Here is a 25,974-nt window from a genome sequence, read left to right as displayed (position 1 = left end):
AGTCTCTCAGGTGTAGTCTGTACCTGTAAGATCACACTGTGAGCATCTGTTGGGGCAGCAGGGTAGCATGGTGGTTAGCATAAATGCTTCACAGCTCCAGGGTCCCAGGTTCGATTCCCGGCTGGGTCACTGTCTGTGCGGAGGCTGCACGTCCTCCCCCTGTGTGCGTGGGTTTCCTCCGGGTGCTCCGGTTTCCTCCCACAGTCCAAAGATCTGCGGGTTAGGTGGATTGGCCATGCTAAATTGCCCGTAGTGTCCTAATAAAAAGTAAGGTTAAGGGGGGGGTTGTTGGGTTACGGGTATAGGGTGGATACGTGGGTTTGAGTAGGGTGATCATGGCTCGGCACAACAATGAGGGCCAAAGGGCCTGTTCTGTGCTGTACTGTTCTATGTTCTATCTGTCACCATAAAGGTGTTCATTCAGTGAAATGCAAATCAGCTGAGCTGAGATAACCAATCCCTGGTTGCCGTCCCCTTCAATCTGTGCTTTGCCTTATGATCATGGACTTTTTAACTTCTTGAGCTCTGGAGAGTGATGTAATGACCATGCTGTGTCCGAAAAGCAGCTCACTGTGGCACAGGGTGTCGGTACAAGCCAGGAGACCCTGCTCCCGGGATCTACCCGGCTTGCATTGCCTCGCATGATCTAATGCAATCTCGAGAGACATTGTGGTGTAAATCCCGCCCATTGTTGGCGGGATCACTTTTGAGCAAATCTGCATATTAGAGTGAGACAGCTAGTCCCAAGGCACCTACAGCATTGGGTTTTATCCCCTTCACCTCTGAGACCTTGGCTGAGCACTGTTCAGAACTGGATCCCTCTGGGGACCAAATGGAATGGTACTTGTGAGGGGATTGGAGGCTGGAGGTGCATGTCCTTTGGGCAATGTGGTACCCTGGTACTGCTGGTCCCACCTGGGCATCCTGACACTGGAAGCCTGGTACCCTGGCAGTGTCCATGCACTGCTAGCTGAGGTGCCAATGACCCTCCCATAGTGTGTTTGGAAGGAGGGGGTGACAAGGGTTGCTTTGGGGGCCTTAGAGAGCTCTTACCATCCGGGGGAGTGTATAAAATGGGGTTATGTGCCTCAGCCATGCGTTCCCCACTGTGTTATACAACGAGAGTCATGTTTCTCAGCGCTGCAAGTGCCAGGAAACATACGGCTAAACACATGGGACCATGGGACTTTCCAATTAGTTGAGTTGCGCCCTTAGTCATTTTTTGGCACAACCCAAAGGGCATGCAGCTGCCTCCGATCCCCTGGGAGACACCCACGAGTGCCATTCCATCTGTCCTCATTTGTGGAGACCAGTGACAAATGTCACTTGCCTGAATTCCCTGAGGCGAAGTGGAAAGATTCCAAAGCCTCAGGTACCTCGGGAATCTGCACATTACAGTGAGACTAGCTTTCTCACTCTAATATGCAGATTTGCCAAAAAGTTATCCCGCCTGCTATGGGGTCATGGAGCCCCTCCCACTTTTGGTGCACTCCCCTTTTAGATCCCCTCCCATTTTAGACCCACCTTCGCCTCCCACCCTTCATACCCTGCCCTTCACCCCCACCTTTCATGGGTATAGCCCCTTCATGCCCAGCACCTTGGCAGTACCTACCTGGCACACAGGCACTGCCCCTGGCACCCTCGGAGTGCCAACCTGACACCCCTACAGTTCCAGGTCAGCACTGCTAGGGTGCATGGTACGCATTGCCCGAGTGCCAGGGACAATGCCAAAGCACTTCCCTGCCTTGTCCCCGACCACCGGAGAATTCCAACGGCCACCGAGCCCCTCTGGTCTCCGTTTTTGGAGGCCAGTACTAATGTGCGCCGGTGGGAGGCCTGGCCGGTGGGAGGCCTGACCAGTGGGAGGCCTGGGCGGTGGGAGACCTGGGTGATGGAAGGCTTGGCCGGTGGGAGGCCTGGGCGGTGGGAGGCCTGGGCGGTGGGAGGCCTGGCCAGTGGGAGGCCTGGCCAGTGGGAGGCCTGGGCGGTGGGAGGCCTGGGCGGTGGGAGGCCTGGCCAGTGGGAGGCCTGGCCATTGGGAGGCCTGGGCGGTGGGAGGCCTGGCCGGTGGGAGGACTGGGTGGTGGGAGGCCTGGCCGGTGGGAGGCGGGAGGCCTCAGCAGTGGGAGGCCTGGGCGGTGGGAGGCCTGGGCGGTGGGAGGCCTGGCCGGTGAGAGGCCTGACCAGTGGGAGGCCTGGGCAGTGGGAGGCCTGGCCGGTGGGAGACCTGGGCGATGGGAGGCCTGGCCAGTGGGAGGCCTGGGCGGTGGGAGGCCTGGCCGGTGGGAGGACTGGGTGGTGGGAGGCCTGGCCGGTGGGAGGCGGGAGGCCTCAGCAGTGGGAGGCCTGGGCGGTGGGAGGCCTGGGCGGTGGGAGGCCTGGGCAGTGGGAGGCCTGGGCGGTGGGAGGCCTGGGCGATGGGAGGCCTGGGCGATGGGAGGCCTGGCCAGTAGGAGGCGTGGCCGGTGGGAGGCCTGGCCGGTGGGAGGCCTGGGCGATGGGAGGCCTGGCCAGTAGGAGGCGTGGCCGGTGGGAGGCCTGGCCGGTGGGAGGCCTGGGCGATGGGAGGCCTGGGTGATGGGAGGCCTGGGCGGTGGGAGGCCTGGGCAGTGGGAGGCCTGGCCGGTGGGAGGCCTGGGCGGTGGGAGGCCTGGGCAGTGGGAGGCCTGGCCGGTGGGAGGCCTGGGCGGTGGGAGGCCTGGGCGGTGGGAGGCCTGGGAGGCGGAAGGCCTGGCCGGTGGGAGGCCTGGCCGGTGGGAGGCCTGGGCGGTGGGAGGCCTGGGCGGTGGAAGGCCTGGCTGGCCGGAGACCTGGCCAGTGGAGCCGTTAAGTACCGGGAGCCGGGAAACTGCATCTCGAACGGGCTACGCATATTTAAATGAGCCTAATTACTTATTTAAATATGCTTATCTGGATGAATCCCAGTGAGGGTGTGATCCAGATCATGTTGGATGGTAGTGGGTCGGGGGCATTGTACTTGGCCCGATACGAAACTCATTTTTGGCCTCTCCCGCAATGGGGTTGGTGCCGAGCGCAATGTGGCCCCACGTCTCTCAGTATTACTCTTTTTATTCCACAGTTTTGAACACTATTATCCAGTTCTGCTCTCTGACAAAACAACAATGACTGCACTTCAAAATGATTTATTTATCTGTCAATCCGCATCACTAAAATGGATTATCTGATCATTATCACGTTGTTATGATCCTGTTTGCACAAATTGACTGCCACATTTCCTGCATTACATAATTGACTGCACGTCAAAAAAGTAATTAATTAAGTGATGGCCTGAGGTTGCGAAGACACTATATAAATGTAGGTCTTTCCTTTCTTTCATTTCTTTCACTTCCCTCTTTTTTTGCTCCTTTTAATGAGTTTACATAAAAGTCCTTCAAATGGACTTTTGTGAAATTGTTCTTAAAAGTCTAAAGGCCCATATCCCGATGAGGCTGCTTCAAGCAGAAATGCTTCCTGTATCTGCCAATGTTTGGAATCCTGGACCCCAACCAAAGTTAGCAGATAGAGTAACGGCGGCATAAGTTCTGGAATCATTCGAGCAGAGACTGGATGCTGGGTTGCAGGGTAGGATGATCAGATCCTGTTGGACGGTGGAATTAAGCTGGATGATCTTCCTCGTTCTATGTTTTGGGATCCTTCTAATAAAGAGCACATGCTTCCCTGTTTTATTTGCTGCTTTATTTTGGTGACATTTTGTGTATATGTTGTTTCTGCAAATTCGGCGTTATTTCCCATTTGCTCTCCACAAATAATTCAGGAGCAATAATTTAACTAGTTTGCCGTTTGAAAAGCAGATATAAAATTGTTCTGGTTCTTGGAGATGTTGGTTGGCAGTAGCTTCGGAGATATTCTGGCCATCCAGACCCCCAGCGTTCCACCATTGGTTCATTTCAGTTTTACAGAGTTATTTACAGCACCTTAATTTGTGTACATTATAAACATTAGGATGATGGTAACATATTGGACCTTACATTGGACCATATTAACAGGGGAGCAGCTGCCTTCAGATCCTTTCCAACAACCTTTCTATCCATCTGTCTCGAAATTGTTGCTCTATTTGTTTTCCTCTCTATAACCTTTTAGCGCCCACTTAACATTTGCTTCTGTTTTTATCTTTTTATCTCTGTTTGCCATATTTCCATCTCTCTGTTTGTTTGTCTCCCTGTGCCTATCTATTTTTCTCTCTGATCTTTCATTTGTCTCCCTGCGTTTCTGTCTCTCTGACCTCCTGTTTATCTGTCTGACTTTATTCTATGTTCTTCTATTTCTCACCCTCTGTCTTTTTATCCATCACCCTTTATTTCTCTCTCCCTTGCAGTCCAACTGATTTGCTTCTTGGAGATGTTGGTTGGCAGTAGCTTCGGAGATATTCTGGCCGTCCAGACCCCAGCGTTCCACCATTGGCTCATTTCAGTTTTACAGAGTTATTTGCAACACCTTAATTTGTGTACATTATAAACATCAGGACGATTGCTTTCTGTTACTGTTTTATTTGGGTTTGGTTCCCTGGGGTAGAAGCAACAGCAACAGTCATTCCTTACTGTGTGTGCAATCTGGCATCAGGTGATGTCTGCTGCGCTGGTCAAAACCAACTTTTTCTGTGGCCATACTAACAAATCCTTCAGTAGTCACAAGGCAATGAGGCACAGAGAGGTAGCCAACATTCATAACAATTCCAAGACAGCAGTGTTTCTCAGTAATCTCTCTTTTTTGAAATAAAGCACAATCTTGGAGTGACAATAATACAACTAGAATTTGTTTTATTTTTAAAACATTGTATTGCACCTCTCTCAATCACGCCACGCCCCAAAGCACCCCATAGCTGATCATGGATTTTAGTTACTGTTGCGATGCAGGAAATACGGATGAACACCGAGGACCTGGTTGGGCCAAATATCCTTTTGAGGTGTTGTAATTATTTGTGTAATTCAAAGGTTATTGTATCAAGTAGGTCTGGCAGCATCTGCGGAAATTTGAGAAACATTGTAGGAGCCTTTGCTTCTCTCGAGGCAGTCTCCCTATATTGGGGAATAAGGGAAGGCAGTGGTGTAGTGTAGTATTGTCACTGGACTAGTAATCTAGTCATCTAGGTTATCCATGAAGGCCCCGCTCGAGGCAAGGTTGGTGGTGGCCCAGGGAGCTCTGAGGGAGCAAGTGGAGGGCCAGGAAAATAGATCCCCCCGCCAGAATCTCAGGATCGTCGGGTCACCTGAGGGCACAAGGGGGCGGGATCACAATGGACAGCGTAGCCCAGATGCTGGAGATGTTAGTCAGGTGAGAAAGCTTCCCCAAGCCCCCAGAAATGGACGGAGCCACAGGATGCCTAGACAAAGGCCCCAAACAGGGGAATCTCCAACAGTGATCATTGCAAAACTCCACAGGTTCCAGGACAAGGAACTAATTTTGAACTGGGCAAGGAGTACGCCATCCTGTAAATGCGAAGGGCATATGACCTGTATATATTAGGACATTGGGGCTGATCTAGCCAAGTGCCGGGCCGGGTTCAACGGAGCCAAAGCAGCCCTATTTAAAAAGAAAGTGCAGTTCAGGATGCTGTACCCCGCAAAACTTTGGGTGACATTTGGCACCTACGAATACTATTTAACACACCAGGAGAAGCAGATGAATTTGTTAAGAGGAACTGGCCAGGAAGACAGCAACAGGGACATAGATCCACCACTGATAATCTTCTTTGTCGTTTCTATTATTTTATTACTATATGTCTTTTGTGCTCACTGGAGCGACCACCTGCATGTCCTGATAAGAGGGTAAGGCAGAGGGACACCGAAACGGGAAGGGAGGTAATAAAATGGGCAAAAGACAGGAGGAATCGGGGGAAACATGGGAGAGGAGAATGGGGAGGGTAGAATGCTGGTTACAACAAGTCGCATGTGGGGATGACCAGAACAAAGACGACAACGGTGGCCACCTTGGATGTCCCCAGTACAAAGGGGCAGTGCAGGAGCACGTCCATGTGGTATGGCGACCCCGTGGTGGTGGGGGGTTGCACAAAAGCCCCCCATCAGAATAATCACCTTGAGCGTCTAGGGACTCAATGGCCCGGTAAAAAGATCCAGAGTCTTTGCCCACTTGAAATGTCTAAGGGGCTGACGTAGTCTTTCTCCAAGAGGCACACCTGAGGGAGAGGGACTGACTGAGAGTAAGAAAGAGTTGGATAGGATAGACCTGCCAGGCATGCTATGGGACAAGGGCTAGGGGGGGTAGCCATACTGTTTAACAAGAGGACGACATTCACAGCGGCGAATAGAGTGACAGACTCAGGGGGCCGATATGTCATGATCAGCGGTGTCCTTGAAGGGACACCAGTAGTATTTTTGAATGTATACACCCCTAACTGGGACAATGCAGATTTTGTCAAAAAGACCACGGCAAAAATCCCTGACCTAGACCTCCGCCCCCCCCAAATCATCATGGGGGGAAACTTCAACTGCATACAGGAGCCAAGGATGGACAAATCCAGCCCCAAATCGGGGAAGCATTCGGCAATGGCGAGGGAACCGAATGCTTTAATGGAGCAGATGGGGGGAGTGGATCTGTGGAGGTTCACACACCCGAGGGAGAAGGAGTTCTCCTTCTTCTCCCAGGTCCACAAAGTCTTCACCCAGATTGACTTCTTTGTACGAGGAAAACCGGTGCTTTCAGGAGAGGTAGGGGGTGGAATACTCTGCAATAGTAAAACTCCGACCACGCTCCGCAGTACGAGGATGTGAGGCTGGGGTCGGCATGTGCTCAGAGCACCATGGAGGCTGGACACAACCTTTCTTGCCGGTAAGACGTTTTGCAAGTAGATGTCATAAGCCATCGATGGATATGTAACCTGCAACCAGAATGGGGAGTTCTCTCCCTCCACATTCTGAGAGACACTGAAGGCGGTGATAAGAGGGGAAATAATTGCGTATAAGGCGCTTAAGGACAGGAAGGAGAAGGTGGCCAGGCAAGGACTGATTGTTCCATTCTGGAGGAGGACCAGTGGTACTCCATGGCCCCAACCATAAAACTGCTGTCAGAGAGGAAAAAATTACAAATGGAATTTGACCATCTCTCCACTGGGAAAGCAGTGCACCAACTCCGCTAGACATGGGGACCTTCTATGAACATGGAGACAAGGCCAGTCGCCTCCTGGCTCCCCAGCTGAGAAAGCAGGCAGCCACGAGGGAGATAGCCCGGGTGAAAGGTAGGAACGGTAGACAAACCACGGCCCCAGATAAGATCAACGATGCCTTTGAGACCTACTACCTCTGACCCCCGGAGGGGGATTTGAAGATGAGGTAGGCTGGAAATACCAGTTTTTGGGGAGGTATAGAAGCCGGGACTGGAAGCATCGCTATAACAGGAGGAGGCCATGGAGAGTATTGACTCCATGCAGTCGGGGAAGGCACCGGGTCCAGTCAGATTCCCGGTGGACTCCTGCAAAAAATTCACGGCAGCACTGGCCCCGTACCTGCAGAAGCTGTTTAACAACTGGCTAACGAGAGGAACCCTGACATCCACGCTAGCACAGGCCTCAATATCATTGATCCCTAAGAAAGACAAAGATCCGACGGAATGCAGGTCATACAGACCCATCTCACCCCTAAACACTGATATCAAAGTCCAGACAAAGGCCCTGGCGAGGCGATGGAGACTTGTATGCCAGAGGTAGTCGCGGAACATCAGACGGACTTTGTCAAGGGCAGACAACTAACAACAAACATCAGACACCTGCTGAACGTGATCATGACCCCACCTGGGGAGGAGACACCAGAAGTGATCATCTCCCTGGACGCAGAGAAGGCCTCTGACAGAGTTGAATGGAGAAACCTCATGGAGGTATAGCACGGTTTGGGCCAGGGTTCACCTCATGGATGAAACCACTGTGCAGCGCTCCCATGGTGAGAATACGGACAAACATCACCAGCTCTGAATACTTCTGGCTGCTCAGAGGCACAAGGCAGGGATGTATCCCTGCTGCTATTTGCCTTGGCAATTGAGCCACTGGCCATTGTGCTCAGATCAGCGAAAGGGTGGAGAAGCATCTAGAGGGTAGACAGAAATGAAATGAAAATCGCTTATTGTCACGAGTAGGCTTCAATGAAGTTACTGTGAAAAGCCCTCAGACGCCACATTCCAGTGCCTGTTCGGGGAGGCTGGTACGGGAATTGAACCGTGCTGCTGGCCTGCCTTGGTCTGCTTTAAAAGCCAGCGATTTAGCCCAGTGTGCTAAACCAGCCCCGAAGAGAGCACAGTCTCAATCTATGCGGATGACCTGTTCCTCTACGTCTCGAATCCCCTGGCCAGCACAGGAGGAATAATGGAACTCCTCAGGGAGTTCAGAGCCTTCTCAGGTTTCATGCTCAACCTGGGGGATCCAAATAGCCCACGACCGGACACGGATCCAAATATGGACCCTGTCAAGGCTTTCCCTGGTAGGTAGAGTGCAGACGATCAAGTACTGCCCAGATTCCTCTTCCTGTTCACATCCCTCCTGATCTTCACCCCTAAGGCCTTCTTCACCCAGTTAGACAAAGTAATTATGGCGTTTGTGTCAGGGGGCAGGAACCCTAGGATCCACAAGAGCATTCTACAAAGAAAGAGAAATATTGGGGGTGCTGGCCCTTCTGAACTTCCCACTCTACCATTGGGCAGCCACTGCAGAGGGAGTACAAGGGTCAAGGAACCGGGAACGAATTGGGTAAAAATGGAGGAGAGTTTCTCCGTTAGAACATACCAGGAGCTTGTTCGGGGTCCCCCAGGTGCACCCTCTTGTTGCTATGGCCACACCTCCTCGCTTATCTCCCCTTTGGTGCCCTTTGGTGCCACTGCCTTGGTTACCCTGTGCTCTGGGTGGCGGAACCAGCGATGCCCACATCCCATAAATTTATTTTTTAAAAAGACAGGACGAGGGAACACTGACGGTAGGGGACCTATACATAGACAGCAGGAGAGTAACCTGGGGAGGAATTGACGGCCAAACTACAACTCCCAAAAGGGACCGGGGTTGCGATGTATGCAACTGAGGAAATTACTCCGCAAGGAGACTTCAACGTTCCCCCAGCCACAAGCCCTGAAAGACATGCTTGTTCGGTGAATTGGACATTCTGAATTCTCCCTCAGTGTACCCGAACAGGTGCCAGAGTGTGGCGACTAGGAGATTTTCACAGTAACTTCATTGAAGGCTTCACTCCACACACCCCCATCCAAAACCGGACCCAGCTCACCCTCCCACTTCCACTTCACCTCATCCAACGGAGCCTGCCCGGCCGACAGGATCTGGCAATAAATGTCAGAAATCTTCCCCTGACCCAACCCGGCCAGAGATAAGATCCTATTCAAGAGGGAGGGTGGTCTGTGTGGAGTTTGCACATTCTCCCCGTGTTTGCGTGGGTCTCACCCCCCACAACCCAAAGATATGCAGGTTAGATGGATTGGCCACGGTAAATTACTCCTTAATTGGATAAAGATAACTGGGTAATCTAAATTTATAAAAAAAGGATAAAAACCAAGAGGGAGGGTGAAGGTGCCAAGGGACATGAAGAGATCTTCATATGCAATAAGTCACGAACCGGGGTTTCTGTTAAACTGAGGTATTTTATGTGCTCTCAGGTGGATGTGAAAGAGCCCATGGAACCATTCAAAAGAGAACATGTCCAGGCAAAAGTTTTTTGAGTGCTGGTCACAGCAACATGGCTGCAATGTTGTTGCCCTGATTAGTCATTTTGATCATTCCCCGGGACTGAATCACTAAGATATGGAAGAACTCACTGACTTCTTCTGGGGACAACAAGCTGCACTGGCTGCTGGGTCTCCTGTTTAGGGATGGTGGTCAGGCACTGGTGTGCCTTCGCACCCAGGTGGTCACTTTCTTTCCACCTTCAGACCCTGTAGTGATACCTATATGTTGAGTCCCCTCACAGATGGTATGTACTGGCAAAGTATTCCTTTCTCCAGGTTCTTCGCCTCAATTATGACCAGCAGCTCCTGTTTATAAACTGGGGAGGTCTCCGTGCTTCCTTGTGGGAATTACCTATCTTATGGTTTCCTCAAGCCGGAGCTTCCTGCTGTCAGGGCTATCAGCGATTGTCTGAGGGCTGCTAAGGTGACTAGAGTTTGGGATGTGCTGGATGGTGGTGGAGTGGGCTGGATGACACAACAAGAACCTGCGCATCTGTTGGTATCCAACTTGCGGCCAAAGCCTTATGAATGTGGTGCTTGGCCCTGACTTCACACAAGATATTAAGGCATCTCAAGCATGCAGTAGACTCCCGCCTGAGCTGACCCTTGAATGGACAGAATTTCACATAGGCCCTGGGCCCTAAAAGCACCTTTGGCACCCTCAGTCCCAATGTTTGAACCGACTCGTGGAAAATCCCTCCATACCATTATGTTCTGCATGGAGAGGTTTCCTGTATGGGCAGTTCCCGTATCAGCTATCGATACACATTGTAGTGTTCTGTCCTGCTGTCCAGACGTGGCTGGGGCCTCCCCTTGTGGGAGGTTCTCCATGTGGGAGTCTTCCCCTTTACCAATGAGGATTTGGCATGGAGGGTGCAGCCCCATACAACATACGATGAAGGTGGTTCATGGACTGCCAGGACTTGGAGTCGATTTCCCACGTGTACATAGGTTCTGCCATTTGTTTGAAACGGCAGCTTCTCGGGTATTGCTTGCATTTCAGCCCCAAGCTTCTGATCTTTGGTCAACTGGCATGCAGATCGGAACATGGGAAGATGGGATGGGCAGCTCAGTAGCACAGTGGTTAACACCGTTGCTTCATATTTCCAGGGTCCCAGGTTCGGTTCCCGGCTTGGGTCACCCTCTGTGCGGAGTCTGCACGTTCTCCCCGTGTCTGCGTGGGTTTCCTCCGGGTGCTCCGGTTTCCTCCCAGTCCAAAGGTGTGCAGGTTAGGTGGATTGGCCGTGCTAAATTGCCCTTAGTCTTCAAAAAGGTTAGGTGGGGTTGCGGGGATAGGGTGGAGTGTAGGTTAGGTAGGGTGCTCATTCCAAGGGCCGGTGCAGACTCGATGGTCCAAATGGCCTCCTTCTGCACTGTAAATTCTATGTCTATGTAAGTCCTTCTCATCTGCCTGCTCTTTGGCCTGGCCAAGGTGGTTAGAAACGGCAATGGGACGATTGAGGATATAATTTGTCCCGACTCTTTGCCATGGTTAACTCCACTGTGGGGTGGAGATGGTTTCTGCCAATTAGTTTGAGACTTTCTCCAACTGGTGGGTGCCAGCAATATTTCAGGGGGGTGATGATGTATCTTAAATAAGTTTCCCTTACAGTTTTGTTTTTTGTTACCCTGTAAGGGGCTGTCAACATTGATTTAACTAGTTCGTTATTTTGTTTGTATTGCGCCCAGTTTATAGAGTTCCAGGCTTTGTTTTACATTATCGCCCCATGTTCTTTCTAACAAAACACACCCAAAGATTATCTGGTGTTTATTATGCGACTGTTCGTGGCAGCGTGTGAGATATCAATGAACAGCCGTTTCCGCTGCTGACAACACATTGACTGCGGCTGCATTGCAAATGCAAATGTGACATTGGCAACTTTGGAACCAGACCACGTGGAATGAAGTGGTGCGCAGGCGCGGTTGGGGGGGGGGGGAGAAGGGAGCAGTCGCGGAGGTCTGGTTCCGGTGAGGCCGGGGGGGGGGGGGGGAGGAAAGGGGGTTCTCGCGCAGGCGCGGGGGGTCTGGTTCCGGTGGGAGGGGGTTCTCGCGCAGGCGCAGCCGGCCAGGGGCGGCGCGTGCTGGAGCCAGTAGCCTGGCCCCGCCCCCAGCTGGGCCCGACCGCGGGCTTCACTCGCTCCATCACTCACTTAGCGCCTCTTTCTGTCTCTCTCTCTCTCTGTCTCTCCGCAGCATGGCCGACTACCTCATCAGCGGCGGCACCGGCTATGTGCCCGAGGACGGGCTCACCGCTCAGATACTCTTCGCCTCCGCCGACGGACTCACCTACAAGTAAGAGCCGCCCCCCCTCCCCATGAGGACACGTTGCTCACAGCCCGCGCTCCACGTTGTGGGAGAGGAAAGGGGGTGGCCGGCCGGGGCTCAGGGGAACCCGGGCTGGGAGCGAGGCCGCCATCCTTCTGCCTAGGTGTGGGAAAGCTAACGGTAAAGTGCAGCCAGACAGCTGAGCAGTTACCGCCCTCCCCTTCCTCAACACGGCCTCCTCATCCCCCTTCCCCTCTACACCACACCATCCTGCCCTCACTGCTGCCCACTGCCTGCCCTCACTGCTGCCCCCTGCCTGCCCTCACTGCTGCCCACTGCCTGCCCTCACTGCTGCCCCCTGCCTGCCCTCACTGCTGCCCACTGCCTGCCCTCACTGCTGCCCCCTGCCTGCCCTCACTGCTGTCCACTGCCTGCCCTCACTGCTGCCCCCTGCCCGCCCTCACTGCTGCCCCCTGCCTGCCCTCACTGCTGCCCCCTGCCCGCCCTCACTGCTGCCCCCTGCCCGCCCTCACTGCTGCCCCCTGCCCGCCCTCACTGCTGCCCACTGCCCGCCCTCACTGCTGCCCACTGCCCGCCCTCACTGCTGCCCACTGCCTGCCCTCACTGCTGCCCCCTGCCTGCCCTCACTGCTGCCCCCTGCCCGCCCTCACTGCTGCCCCCTGCCTGCCCTCACTGCTGTCCACTGCCTGCCCTCACTGCTGCCCACTGCCTGCCCTCACTGCTGCCCACTGCCTGCCCTCACTGCTGCCCACTGCCTGCCCTCACTGCTGCCCACTGCCTGCCCTCACTGCTGCCCACTGCCTGCCCTCACTGCTGCCCACTGCCTGCCCTCACTGCTGCCCCCTGCCCGCCCCCACTGCTGCTCCCTGCCCGCCCCCACTGCTGCTCCCTGCCCGCCCCCACTGCTGCCCCCTGCCCGCCCCCACTGCTGCCCCCTGCCCGCCCCCACTGCTGCCCCCTGCCCGCCCCCACTGCTGCCCCCTGCCCGCCCCCACTGCTGCCCCCTGCCCGCCCCCACTGCTGCCCCCTGCCCGCCCCCACTGCTGCCCCCTGCCCGCCCCCACTGCTGCCCCCTGCCCGCCCCCACTGCTGCCCCCTGCCCGCCCCCACTGCTGCCCCCTGCCCGCCCCCACTGCTGCCCCCTGCCCGCCCCCACTGCTGCCCCCTGCCCGCCCCCACTGCTGCCCCCTGCCCGCCCCCACTGCTGCCCCCTGCCTGCCCCCACTGCTGCCCCTGCCTGCCCCCACTGCTGCCCCCTGCCCGCCCCCACTGCTGCCCCCTGCCCGCCCCCACTGCTGCCCCCTGCCCGCCCTCACTGCTGCCCCCTGCCCGCCCTCACTGCTGCCCCCTGCCTGCCCTCACTGCTGCCCACTGCCTGCCCCCACTGCCTTCCCTCACTGCTGCCTCCTGCCTGCCCTCACTGCTGCCCACTGCCTGCCTTCACTGCTGCCCACTGCCTGCCCTCACTGCTGCCCACTGCCTGCCCTCACAGCTGCCCCCTGCCTGCCCTCACTGCTGCCCACTGCCTGCCCTCATTGCTGCCCACTGCCTGCCCTCACTGCTGCCCACTACTGCCCCCTGCCCGCCCTCACTGCTGCCCCCTGCCCGCCCTCACTGCTGCCCACTGCCTGCCCCCACTGCCTTCCCTCACTGCTGCCTCCTGCCTGCCCTCACTGCTGCCCACTGCCTGCCCTCACTGCTGCCCACTGCCTGTCCTCATTGCTGCCCCCTGCCTGCCCTCACTGCCTGCCCTCACTGCTGCCCACTACTGCCCACTGCCCGCCCTCACTGCTGCCCACTGCCCGCCCCCTCTGCTGCCCACTGCCTGCCTTCACTGCTGCCCACTACTCCCATTACCTACCCACCGTGGCCGCTCCCTTGCCAGTCTCCTATCGCCCATCTCCTGTCACCTGCCTGTTCCCTGTCCCTCGCCCATCTGTCGATGGCCCCTTGCCTGCTGCCCCTCGGCCGCCTGCTGTCGCCGGCCCCTCGCCATCCTGCTATTGCTGGCCACTCGCCCGCCTCCTGTCAACAAAGAACAAAGAAAAGTACAGCACGGGAACAGGCCCTTCGGCCCTCCAAGCCTGTGCCGACCATGCTGCCCGTCTAAACTAAAATCTTCTGCATTTCTGGGCTCCGTATCCCTCTATTTCCATCCTATTCATGTATTTCTCAAGATGCCCCTTAAACGTCACTATCGTCCCTGCTTCCACCACCTTCTCTGGTAGCGAGTTCCAGGCACCCACTACCCTCTGTAAAAAAAAAAAACTTGCCTCGCACATCTCTAAACCTTGCACCTTAAACCTATGCCCACTAGTAATTGACCCCTCTAACCTGGGAAAAAGCCTGCCTCCTGTCTCCGGCCCCTCGCCCGCCTCCTGTCTCCGGCCCCTCGCCCGCCTCCTGTCTCCGGCCCCTCGCCCGCCTCCTGTCTCCGGCCCCTCGCCCGCCTCCTGTCTCCGGCCCCTCGCCCGCCTCCTGTCTCCGGCCCCTCGCCCGCCTCCTGTCTCCGGCCCCTCGCCCGCCTCCTGTCTCCGGCCCCTCGCCCGCCTCCTGGCGCCCGGCCCCTCGCCCGCCTCCTGGCGCCCGGCCCCTCGCCCGCCTCCTGTCGCCCGCCTCCTGGCGCCCGCCCTTGCCCTCTTGTCCACCCGCCAGCCTGTTGCATGCCCACCTCCTCTCACTCGTCCCCACGCTCTCTTTCCCCCTTCCCCAGCCACCACCACCCTCGGTGTGCTTTCTCTTACACCTCTCCCACCCATTGCCTCTTTCTAGCATTTTCTGATTATCAGAATGTTCACTTTCTCTTCATCTTTATAAATGTTTCCAGGTGACTTGCTGTGGTATTGCTGTTCTGATCTTCAATATGAGTAGTTGATTTTTTAAAACAAGGCAGAAGATAAAGCACTTGAGCCTGTACTCTATAACTGCTGGTCAGATTTGCATATTTAATGAAATATTCAATGAACTTATTGCTTTTCTGGTTGTTTATTGTGAAGAGTCATGATATGTTTAAATTCTCTGCTTATCCTAAGGCAACCCCATAATTTTAATATGCTGCTCTTTCCAATCCTCTGACGTCCAACAGTCCTACAACCCTCCAAAATCTCTGTTACCCTGGCATCCTGAGCATTTCCAATTTTTACAATCCTATCATTAATGGTCATGCCTCCAGCTGCCTGGACCCTAAGCTCTGGATATTCCTTCTTAAACCACCCCACCTCTGTGTTTCTTTAATTCGCTCCTTAAGACCTATCTCTTCCACCAAGGTGTTAGTCACTTGTCTTAATATCTCTTCATGTGGCTCAGTGTCAGATTTTGTTAGTCACTACCTTGAAGCTCCTTGACACATTTTACTATGTTAAAGGCAGTGTACAAATACCCAAAGTTGTTGAGTCTGCTAGCTCTCACTGGCGTATGGTGCCTGCAGGTGATATGGGTGGCACAGTGGTTAGCAACGCTGCCTCACAGAGCCAGGGACTCGGGTTCAATTCCAGCCTTGGGTGACTGCGTATGTGGAGTTTGACCTGTGTCTGCATGGGTTTCCTCTGGGTGCTCCGGTTTTGTCCATCTCTAAAGACGTTCAGGTTAGGTGGATTGGCCATGTCTGTGCAGAGTCTGCACGTTCACCCCGTGTCTGCGTGGGTTTACACCGGATGCTCCGGTTTCCTCCCACAAGTCCCGAAAAACATGCTTTTTAGGTGAATTGAACATTCTGAATTCGCCCTCTGTGTACCTAGTCAGGTGCTGGAGTGTAGCGTCTAGGGGATTTTCACAGTAACTTCTTGCAGTGTTAATGTAAGCCTACTTGTGACACTAATAAAGATTTTTATTAAATTGCCCCTCAGTGTCTAAAGATATACAGATTAGGTGGGTTGCGGGATAAAGTGCTTAGGTATGGGGCTCTTTCAGAAGGTTGGTGTGTACTAGACGTACTTCTACGTGAAAGGGATTCTGTGGAGTTGTCTTCTGGTAATGACAACCAAATCAACAGTCTATTCAGGTGGGCAGAGACTGTTGGAGCCAGCACGCTAATTAACAATGAGGGGGGGGGGGGGTAACATCTTATATGCAGATACCCCGTAACACCACTTTTAGCAGACATTACTGCATAACAGTTAAGAGTGAGAATCCTGCCAGATCTTTTTCCTTATGTTTCTCCTGACCTCATGAAATTAACAGTTTTCTTATTTAATCGTTCATAGGATGAGAGTCATTGGAGGAGCCAGCATTTATTGCTCTTGAGAAGGTGGTGGTGAGCTGCTGCCTTGAATCGTAGAATTCCCACAGTGCAAAAGAAAGCCGTCAGACACATTGAGTGTGCAGTGATCCTCCGATAGAGCACCCCACCCAGACCCACCTTCCCCACCTAACCTTTGCACACTAAGGGGCAGTTTAGTGTGGCCAATCCACCTCACCTGCACATCTTGGGACTCTGAGTGGAAACCAGACCACCTGGAGGAAACTGGCAGACATGGGGCGAATGTGCAACTCCACCCAGTCACCCAGGATTGGAGTTGAACCCGAGTTGCTGGTGTCCATGTGGTGTAGACTCAACCACTGTGTGTTTGAGGAGGCCGGTCCAGGCTTTTGACCCAGTGACAGTGACGGGATGACAATATATTTCTGGCAGGGTCGGGGCGACACGGTGGTGCAGTGGTTGTCACTGCTGCCTCATGGTGCCGAGGACCCGGGTTCGATCCCGGCCCCGGGTCACTGTCTATGTGGAATTTGCACATTCTCCCCATGTCTGCATGGGTTTCACCCCCACGACCCAAAGATGTGTAGGTTAGGTGAATTGGACATGCTAAACTGCTCCTTAATTTAAAAGAAAAAGAATTGGATGCTTTAAATTAAAAGAAATATATATTTCTAGCAGGGTGATGTGTGTGACTTTGAGGGGAATTTGCAATTGGTTCTGTCCCCATGTATCTTGCTGCGCTTGTTCTTCAAGGTAATAGTTGTTACATGTTTGGAAGGTGTTTTTGAAGGAGCCTTGACCCGTGCATCTTGGGGAGGCAATGGCACACTGGCATTGTCGTTCAATTAGTAATCCAGGCACCCAGGGTAATGCTCTGGGACCGGGTTTGAATCAATTAGTAATCCAGGCACCCAGGGTAATGCTCTGGGACCGGGTTTGAATCAATTAGTAATCCAGGCACCCAGGGTAATGCTCTGGGACCGGGTTTGAATCAATTAGTAATCCAGGCACCCAGGGTAATGCTCTGGGACCGGGTTTGAATCAATTAGTAATCCAGGCACCCAGGGTAATGATCTGGGACCGGGTTTGAATCAATTAGTAATCCAGGCACCCAGGGTAATGCTCTGGGACCGGGTTTGAATCTCACCATGGCAGTTGGTGAAATTTGCATTCAATAAAAATAAAAGCTGGAATTTATTTAATGGTTATCTAATGATGACCATTAAACCATTGTCGGTTGTTGTAAAAACCCATCTGGTTCACTAATGTCCTTTAGGGAAGAAAATCTGCTGTCCTTACCTGGTCTGGCCTATATGCGACTCCAGATCCACAGTAATGTGGTTTACTCTTAAATGCCCTCCGGGATGGGCAACAGCGATGCCGACATCCCATGAACAAATAAACTCGAATTAAAAATATGGTACACATTTCAATCCTTGTGTATCACTGGAGGAGGAGCTAATGTTTAAAGTGGCTGCTTTGTCCAGGATGACTTAATTCATTTTGTGTTATTGGAGCTGAACTCCAGACAAGTGAGGAGTGTTCCATCATACAGGCTTTGAGGAGTTAGGAGGTGGGATACTTGCGGTAGAATATCAGTGTTCATATTGCTGGTTCAGTTAATTTACTGGTTGGTGATCACTCCAATCTGTTGATAGTGGGATAGTGATGGTAATGCCATTGAATGTCAATGAGTGATGGTGAGATTCTTTCTGGTTGGAGATGGTTATTGCCTGACACTTGTGTGGCATGTGTTACTTGCCACTTAACAGCCCAAAACCTGAATTTTGTCCAGTACTTGCATATTCAGGCATGGGCTGCTTCAGTATCTGAGGAGGCATGATTTAAAAAAACAATTGTTCGTGAGATGTGGGCATTTATTGTCCTCCCTGATTGCCGCTGCCTTGAACCACCCCTGCTAGGAAGAAAGTTCCAGGATTTTTACCCAGTGACAGTGAAGGAACAGCAATATATTTCCAAGTCAGGGCGGTGAGCGACTTGGAGGGGAAACTCCATGTGGTGGTGTTCCCATGTATCTGCTGACCTTGTCCTTCTGAATGGTAGTGGTTGTGGGTTTGGAAGATGCTGCTTAATGAGCCTTGGTGAGTTCCTGCAGTGCATCTTATAGATGGAACACACTGTTGCTACTGAGAGTTGGTGGTGGATAGAGTGAATGTTTGGAGGGGGTGCCAATCAAGCGGGCTGCTTTGTCCCAGATGGCGTTAAGCTCCTTGTGTTGTTGAGCCACACTCATTCAGGCGAGTGGAGAGTATTCCATCACATTCCTGACTTGTGTCTTGTAGTTGGTGGACATGCTTTGGGGAGCCAGGAGGTGAGTTACTTGCTGCAGGGTTCCTACTCTTTGACCTGCTCTTGTAGCCATAGTATTTAGATGGCTATTGCAGTTCAGTTTTCTGGTCAATGGTAATTCCCAGCATGTTGATCGTGGGGGATTCAGTAATGGTAATGCCATTGAATGTCAACGGGTGATGGTTTGATCCTCTGTTATTGGAGTTGGTCATTGCCTGACACTTGTGTGGCGCAAATGTTACTTGCCACTTTATAACCTAAGCCTGGATATTGTCCAGATCTTGCTGCATTTGCCCGTGGACTGCCTCATTGTCTTGAGGAGTCGTGAATGGGTGCTGAACATTCTGCAAACATCCACACTTCTGACCTTGTGATGGAGAGACGGTCATTCATGAAACAGCTGAAGGTAGTTGGGGGCCTCATAAACATTTGCCCATCCTCAATGAACAACAAAACATATTAACAACAACTTAAATTAACACAATATTAAGTTAAATAACCATAGAGAGAAAAAAAATAGAAACAATAAGAACATCAGTGTTTCCCGGGATGAACCGATGATTTCCACCTAATGGAGCCTCCATCGAGCCCCCTGTTTCCCCCCTATGCCGTCTCCACTGTCCCCAGATTCTTAGGGTTTCCGCCACCACCGGGCTCGTGGTATACCTCTTAGGAGAGAGCGGCAACGGCGCCGTTACCAGGGCACCCAGGCTCGTACCTCTACAAGACGCCATCTCCATTCTTTTCCACGCCGCCCCCCTCCATCACCCATTTACGCACCATTGACACATTGGCCGCCCAATAGTACCCCAAAAGGTTGGGCAGCGCCAGCCCGCCTCTATCCCTCCCTCACTCCAGGAAAACCCTCTTCACTCTCGGAGTCCCATGCGCCCACACAAAGCTCAAAATACTGCTAGTCACCCTCCTAAAGAAGGCCCTGGGAATGAAGATGGACAGGCACTGAAAGAGGAACAAGAACCTCGGAAGCACCGTCATTTTGACGGACTGCACCCTCCCCGCCAACGGCAATGGCAGCATGTTCCACCTCTTGAACTCCTCCTCCATCTGATCCACACGCCTGGTAAAATTATGCTTGTGAAGTGTCCCCCAGTCCCTGGCCACCTGCACCCCCAGGTACCTAAAACTCTCACCTGCCCTCCTAAGCGGGAGCCTACCAATTCCCTCCTCCTGGTCCCCCGGGTGCACCACAAACACCTCACTCTTGCCTAGATTTAGTTTATAGCCTGAAAAGGTCCCAAACTCAGCTAGCAGCTCCATCACCCCCGGCATCCCTCCCACCGGGTCCGCCACATACAGTAGCAGGTCATCGGCATACAACGACACCCTATGTTCCTCCCCACCCCGCACCAAACCCCTCCACCTTTCTGAATCCCTCAACGCCATCGCCAACGATTCAATTGCCAATGCAAACAGCAAGGGGGACAGGGGGCAACCCTGCCTGGTCCCTCGGTAGAGCCGGAAGTACTCCGACCTCCTCCCATTCATGGCCACACTCGCTATCGGGGCCTCATATAGCAGCCTCACCCATCTAATAAACCCTTCACCAAATCCAAACCTCCCCAACACCTCCCATAAGTACCCCCACTCCACTCTATCGAAGGCCTTCTCCGCATCCAGCGCCACCACTATCTCAGCCTCCCCCTCAATCACCGGCATCATGATGACATTCAACAACCTCCGCACATTCGTGTTCAGCTGCCTTCCCTTAACAAAATCTGTCTGGTCCTCGTGTACAACCCCTGGCACACAGTCCTCTATCCTGGTGGCCAGGATCTTTGCCAGCACCTTGGCATCCACATTAAGGAGAAATATGGGCCTGTATGAACCACACTGCTGGGGGTCCTTGTCCCTCTTTAAGATTAAAGAAATCAGCGCCCGCGACATTGTCGTGGGGCAAGGTCCCCCCCCCCCTTCCCACGCCTCATTAAGTGTCCGCACCAGCAGGGGGCCCACTAAGTCCACAAACTTTTTATAAAACTCCACCGGGAACCCATCCGGCCCCGGCGCCTTCTCTGACTGCATCCGCCCGATCCCCTTAACCAGCTCCTCCAGCTCAATCGGCGCCCCCAACCCCTCCACCTGCTCCTCCTGCACCTTCGGGAAAGATAGCCCGTCGAGAAAACTCTCCATTCCCCTCCTCTCCACCGTTGGCTCCGACCGGTACAGTTCCCCGTAAAAGTCCTTGAAGACCTCATTCACCTCTACCCCCTTCCGAACCACATTCCCACTCTTATCTCTCACTCCAGCAATTTCCCTAGCCGCATCCCGCTTGCGGAGCTGATGAGCCAGCATCCTACTCGCCTTTTCACCATGTTCATACACTGCCCCATGTGCCTTCCTCCACTGTGCCTCCGCCTTTCTAGTGGTCAACAAATCAAATTTAGCCTGTAGGCTGCGCCTCTCCCCCAACAATCCCCCCTCTGGTGCCTCCGCGTACCTCCTATCTACCTCTAGGATCTTTCCCTCCAGTCTATCCCTCTCACTCCTCTCCCTGTGTGCCCAGATGGATATCAGCTCCCCACGAATCACTGCCTTCAGGGCTTCCCAGGCCATCCCCACCCGGACCTCCCCCGTATCATTCACCTTGAGGTACCCCTCAATACTTGCCCGAACCCTCCTGCACACTTCCTCCTCCGCCAACAACCCCACATCCAACTGCCACAACGGGCGCTGGTCCCGCACCTCCCCCATCTCCAACTCCATCCAAAGCGGAGCGTGGTCTGAGATTGCAATGGCTGAATATTCGGTCTCCTCCACTCTCGGAATCAGTCCCCTACTCACCACGAAGAAGTCTATCCGAGAATAAACCCTATGTACATGGGAGAAGAAAGAGTACTCCCGTGCCCTCGGCCTCACAAACCTCCATGGGTCCACCCCTCCCATCTGGTCCATAAACCCCCTCAGCACCTTGGCCGCCGGCGGCCTCCTACCCGTCCTTGAACTGGACCGATCCAGTGAAGGATCCAACACCGTATTGAAGTGTGTGTCCCCCCCCCCCCATAATCAGCGGGACCCGTCCCAGCATACGCCTCATAAAGCCCGCATCATCCCAATTTGGGGCATACACATTAACAAGTACCACCTTCTCTCCCTGTAGCCTGCCCCTTACCATAACAAACCTACTCTCCTTATCCGCCACCACCTCAGATGCCTCAAACGACACATTTTTCCCCACCAGAATCGCCACTCCCCGGTTCTTCACATCCAACCCGGAGTGGAAAACCTGCCCCACCCACCCCTTCCTCAGACGGACCTGGTCTCCCACTGCGACAACACCTCACCTCTGTCCCCCCGGCCCACACCAGCTCCTTCCTGACCCTGCCAGCAGCAACCCGGTCTTCCCCACCCCCCCAGGCTAGGAACCCTCCTAGCCGCGAACCATCCTCCATTGTACTTCCGTGGGTCAGCTAACTTCTGCTGACCCCGGAAACTCCCGCCAAAAACCCGACCCCTCCCAAAGTGGGATCATCCCCATCCTGTCCCTCCTCCGGGCACCGCTCCAGCGCGGGGAGGAACCAGTTACGGCCCCCCCCCCCCCCCCCCCCCCCCCCCCCCCGTCATCATCTCCACCCCCCCAGCCACGCAATGCGGGAAACCAGAGGAAAGCCCGCGCTTTCGCACTGCCCCACCACACCCTTCTGACGCAGCTCCCAAATACCAGCCTCACTCCATACCCCCAACCCTATACAGAATACAACAAACCCCCCAACCCCTCCCCCGCAAAATACAAAACTCAAACAATGCCCCCCAACAAAAAACAGAACACCCCAATAAATAACCATATCAAAAGTACAGAAAAAACACAGCAACAGCAGAAACCAGCAATAAAGCATTACAACCGACCCCGCAACCCCCAACCCCTAGTTCGAGTCCAGCTTCTCCGTCCGCACAAAGGCCCACGCCTCCTCCGGGGAATCAAAATAATAATGCCGCTCCAAATAGGTTACCCACAAGCGCGTAGGCTGCAACATTCCAAACTTCATTTTCTTCTTATAGAGCATCTCCTTCGTCCGATTAAACCCGGACCGCCGCTTAGCCACCTCCGCACTCCAATCCTGGTAGATCCGTACTACCCCATTCTCCCAATTGCTGCTCTTCACCCTCTTGGCCCAGCGCAGCACACACTCCCGATCACTGAACCGGTGGAACCTCACCAGCACCTGGCCAGTACTTTGTGGGCTCCCTCCAGCTTCAGGGGCAGATGGAAAGATCCTGCCCCCACTAGCGAGTTCAGCATCATGGCCACGTAGGTTGTCAGATCCGACCTCTCCAGCCCCTCCACAAAGCCCAAGATCCTCCGATTCTTCCGCCTCATGCGGAGATCAAGCTCCTCGAAGCGGTCTTGCCACTTCTTGTGGAGTGCCTCGTGCCCCTCCACCTTACTCACGAGGACCACGGCCTCCTCCTCTCATTCAGCGGCCTGCGCCTGCAATGCCTGGATGGCAGCACCCTGGGTCGTCTGAATCTCCGAAAGCTTTTTATTCGTTACCTGCAGAAAGCTCAGCACCTCAGCCTTAAAATCTGCAAAACAGCGCAGGAGAGCAGCTTGCTGCTCCTGCGCCCACAGACTTCACTCCTCTGGTGCTCTGCCGGGCGCCATTTTAGAATCCTTCCCCCGTTTTTTCTGGGGAGCTGCTGCCGTTTTTTCCCGCTTTCCACTCCGAGTTCGAGGCATTAAATGTGGAGAAAGTTGATCATCACACCTTCTCCCACCGGGAGACGTCGAAAAAAATTCCGTTTTGGGCTCTAAAAAGAGTCGAAAAGTCCGTTTGAATCGGGAGCTCCCAAATGTGCAGCTTCCTACGTCATCGCCACCACCAGAAGTCGAATTCTAGAGTAACTTACCTCCTGTTTCCCTAAAGCATGTCCACCATCTACAAGGCACAAGTCAGGAGTGTAATTGAACACTGTACTTGCCTGAATGAGTGCAGCTCCAACAACACTCAAAAAGCTCAACACCATCCAGGACAAAGCAGCCGCTTGATTGCTCCCCCTTGCACAAACATTCAAACCCTCCACCACTGCCGAACAGTGGCAGCCGTGTTTACCATCTCCAAGATCACTGCAGTAACTCATCTAGGTTTCTTGGACAACACCTTCCAAACGCACAACCACTACCATCTAGAAGGACAAGAGGAGCAGATACCTGGGAACCGCAGCATCTGGAGGTTCCCCTCCAAGTCACTCATCACCCTGACTTGAAAATATACCACCGTTCCTTCACTGTCGCTGGGGCAACATCCTGGAACTCCCTCCCTAATAATACAGTGGGTGTACCTACATCTCAAGGTCTAGCAGTTCAAGAAAGCAACTCCGTGCCACCTTCTGAAGGTCAATTAAGGATGGGCAATAAATGCTGGTCTAACCAGCCACGCCCAAATCCCGTAAATTAATTTTAAAAAGGCTTAAGCCATTGTTTTTGGTCCCTAGTCCAAACTCTGTTCCCCAACTATCAACTGCATCCTTCTTCCTGGCAACAAAACAGTCTGTTTGCAACCTTGTGACCTATTTGATCCCAAGATTAGCTTTCAATCTCACTCTAGCCATCACTAGGAACCCTTTTTCACCACTGTAACATCATCCGAATCTGCCCCTGTCTGAGCTCTGCTAATGCTGAAACCCTCATTAATGTCTTCATTGCTTTTAGACTTGACTATTCCAATGAACTCCTGGCTGGTCTGCCGCATTCTGCCCTCTGTAAATTTGACGTCATCCAAAGCTCTGCTCACTAACTCACAGCAGGTCACGTTCCCCATATTACGCCTGTGTTTGCTGACCTACATTGGTTCCCAGTCAAGTCATATTTTGATTTTAAAATTCTCATTCTAGTTTTCAAATTCCTCCATGGCATTTCTCCTCCCTATCTCTCTAATCCCCTCCCACCCCACAACATTCAGATTTCTGTTTCCCTAATTCTGGCCTCCTACACATCCTCAATTTTAACTGTTTCAACATTGGTGGTCGGGCCTTCAATTGCTTTGGCCCCAATTTCTAGGGAATACCCTCCATACACCCTGCTGCCTTTGTACATTGCTTTCCTCCTTTAAATCAGTTCTTAAAAACTACCCCTTTTGTTCAATATTCTGGCCATCAAACGTAATTCTCCTTGTGTGGCTTGGTATTATTTGTTTTATAATGCTCTTGAAACATTAAACGATGTTAAAGGCACTATATAAATGCAAATTGTTGGTTCTCATGCCACCTGTTGCAGGTCATATGTCAATACCCGGTCATAGAATCATAAAATTTACAGTGCAGAAGGAGGCCATTCGGCCCATCGAGTCTGCACCGGCCCTTGGAAAGGGTACCCTACTTAAGCCCACACCTCCACCCTATCCCAGTAACCCCACCTAACTTTGTTTTGGATACTAAGGGCAATTTAGTATGCCAATCACCTAACCCGCACATCTTTGGACAGTGGGAGGAAACCGAAGTATCCGGAGGAAACTCAGCAGACACGGGGAGAACGTGCAGACTCAGCACAGACAGTGACCCAAGCCGGGAGTCGAACCTGGGACCCTGGAGCTGTGAAGCAATGGTGCTAACTACTGTGCTACCTGTCAGAAGTGGTCCTCCTGAGTCACTCTTGATTATTGAAGTCCCCTGTACTGAGTACATCATGTGGCCATGCTATTCTCAGTGCTTCTCTTTATTTCAAGGGAGTGTGTCATTGTGACCCATGCCTGCAGTGATTTATTACAGGGTGTGTAAAGACTTTTAACTGAATGTGATTTTGCTAAGTTTTAGTTGGTTCTTTGTACAAGTGTGAATTTCTACAGTTTTTCTTTACTTAAATGAGTGCTGAAAAGCTGTTATGCACGAGTAGAACTCTCTCTGCATTGTCCCATCAAACATTTCCAGTGACATGTTAAAAGTTTGATATAAATGTAAGTAATTTTACTCCTTCCATTTCCCAACATCAAGCTGCAATTTTTTTGACTGGTCGCTATATTTAAATGGATAATGTGGATGAGAAAACCGAAGTTGACACTGCATGAAGTGCAGTAGAGAGGACATCAAGGTGAATTGGTAGCAAGTAATGCCTGTGCAGGGCCTTGTTAGGCTGATGAATAACACTCCATTAGTTGTTCTCGCTTCCAGGTAGAATTGGAGTGTTTCAGGAGCTGGAATGGCAGGGAATCGCTCATCAGCTGACTTGGATGGTGGAAGAACCTGCATTATCTGTTTCTGCTCATTGAATTCTAAGGGAATGCAAAGGGAAGCCTTTTGGGCCATTGCACCACTACTAGCTCCACACTGGAGCAGACTGCAGAATTATGATTCCGATTTCTGCAGTGTGTCAGTTTGCTGATCTTGGCTCAATCCTCTACTCCTCTGTTACATCATCCAACTGTGTCCATCCCCATTTTTCCTTGAACTCCACATTTGAATCCTTCCAATTCTGCCACTGCCTCTGTACCAAAACAACTCTTATCAAAGTCATATGACATTGTATAGCTCTGTGACAA

The 25,974-nt window shown here is 52.9% G+C and overlaps 1 protein-coding gene across 5 annotated transcripts in view; it reads left to right on the top strand.

Annotated features, from left to right (window-relative positions):
* The window catches only part of LOC119973480 (inosine-5'-monophosphate dehydrogenase 1), a 78,723-nt gene that overhangs the window by 11,592 nt on the left and 41,157 nt on the right, over positions 1-25,974 (top strand). For 4 of the 5 annotated variants that reach the window (XM_038811698.1, XM_038811702.1, XM_038811701.1 and 1 more), the window contains exon 2: positions 11,884-11,982. The exons of the other annotated variant lie outside the window; for it this stretch is intronic. In XM_038811698.1, coding sequence (XP_038667626.1) covers positions 11,884-11,982 — 99 coding nt within the window. The remainder of the gene's footprint in view (positions 1-11,883; positions 11,983-25,974) is intronic. 5 annotated transcript variants of the gene reach the window in all.

The sequence above is a fragment of the Scyliorhinus canicula genome, chromosome 11, assembly GCF_902713615.1.
Source record: "Scyliorhinus canicula chromosome 11, sScyCan1.1, whole genome shotgun sequence".
Classification (NCBI taxonomy): domain Eukaryota; kingdom Metazoa; phylum Chordata; class Chondrichthyes; order Carcharhiniformes; family Scyliorhinidae; genus Scyliorhinus; species Scyliorhinus canicula.
Note: the sequence above shows the minus strand (reverse complement) of the source record. Positions and strands in the feature narration are given on the sequence as shown.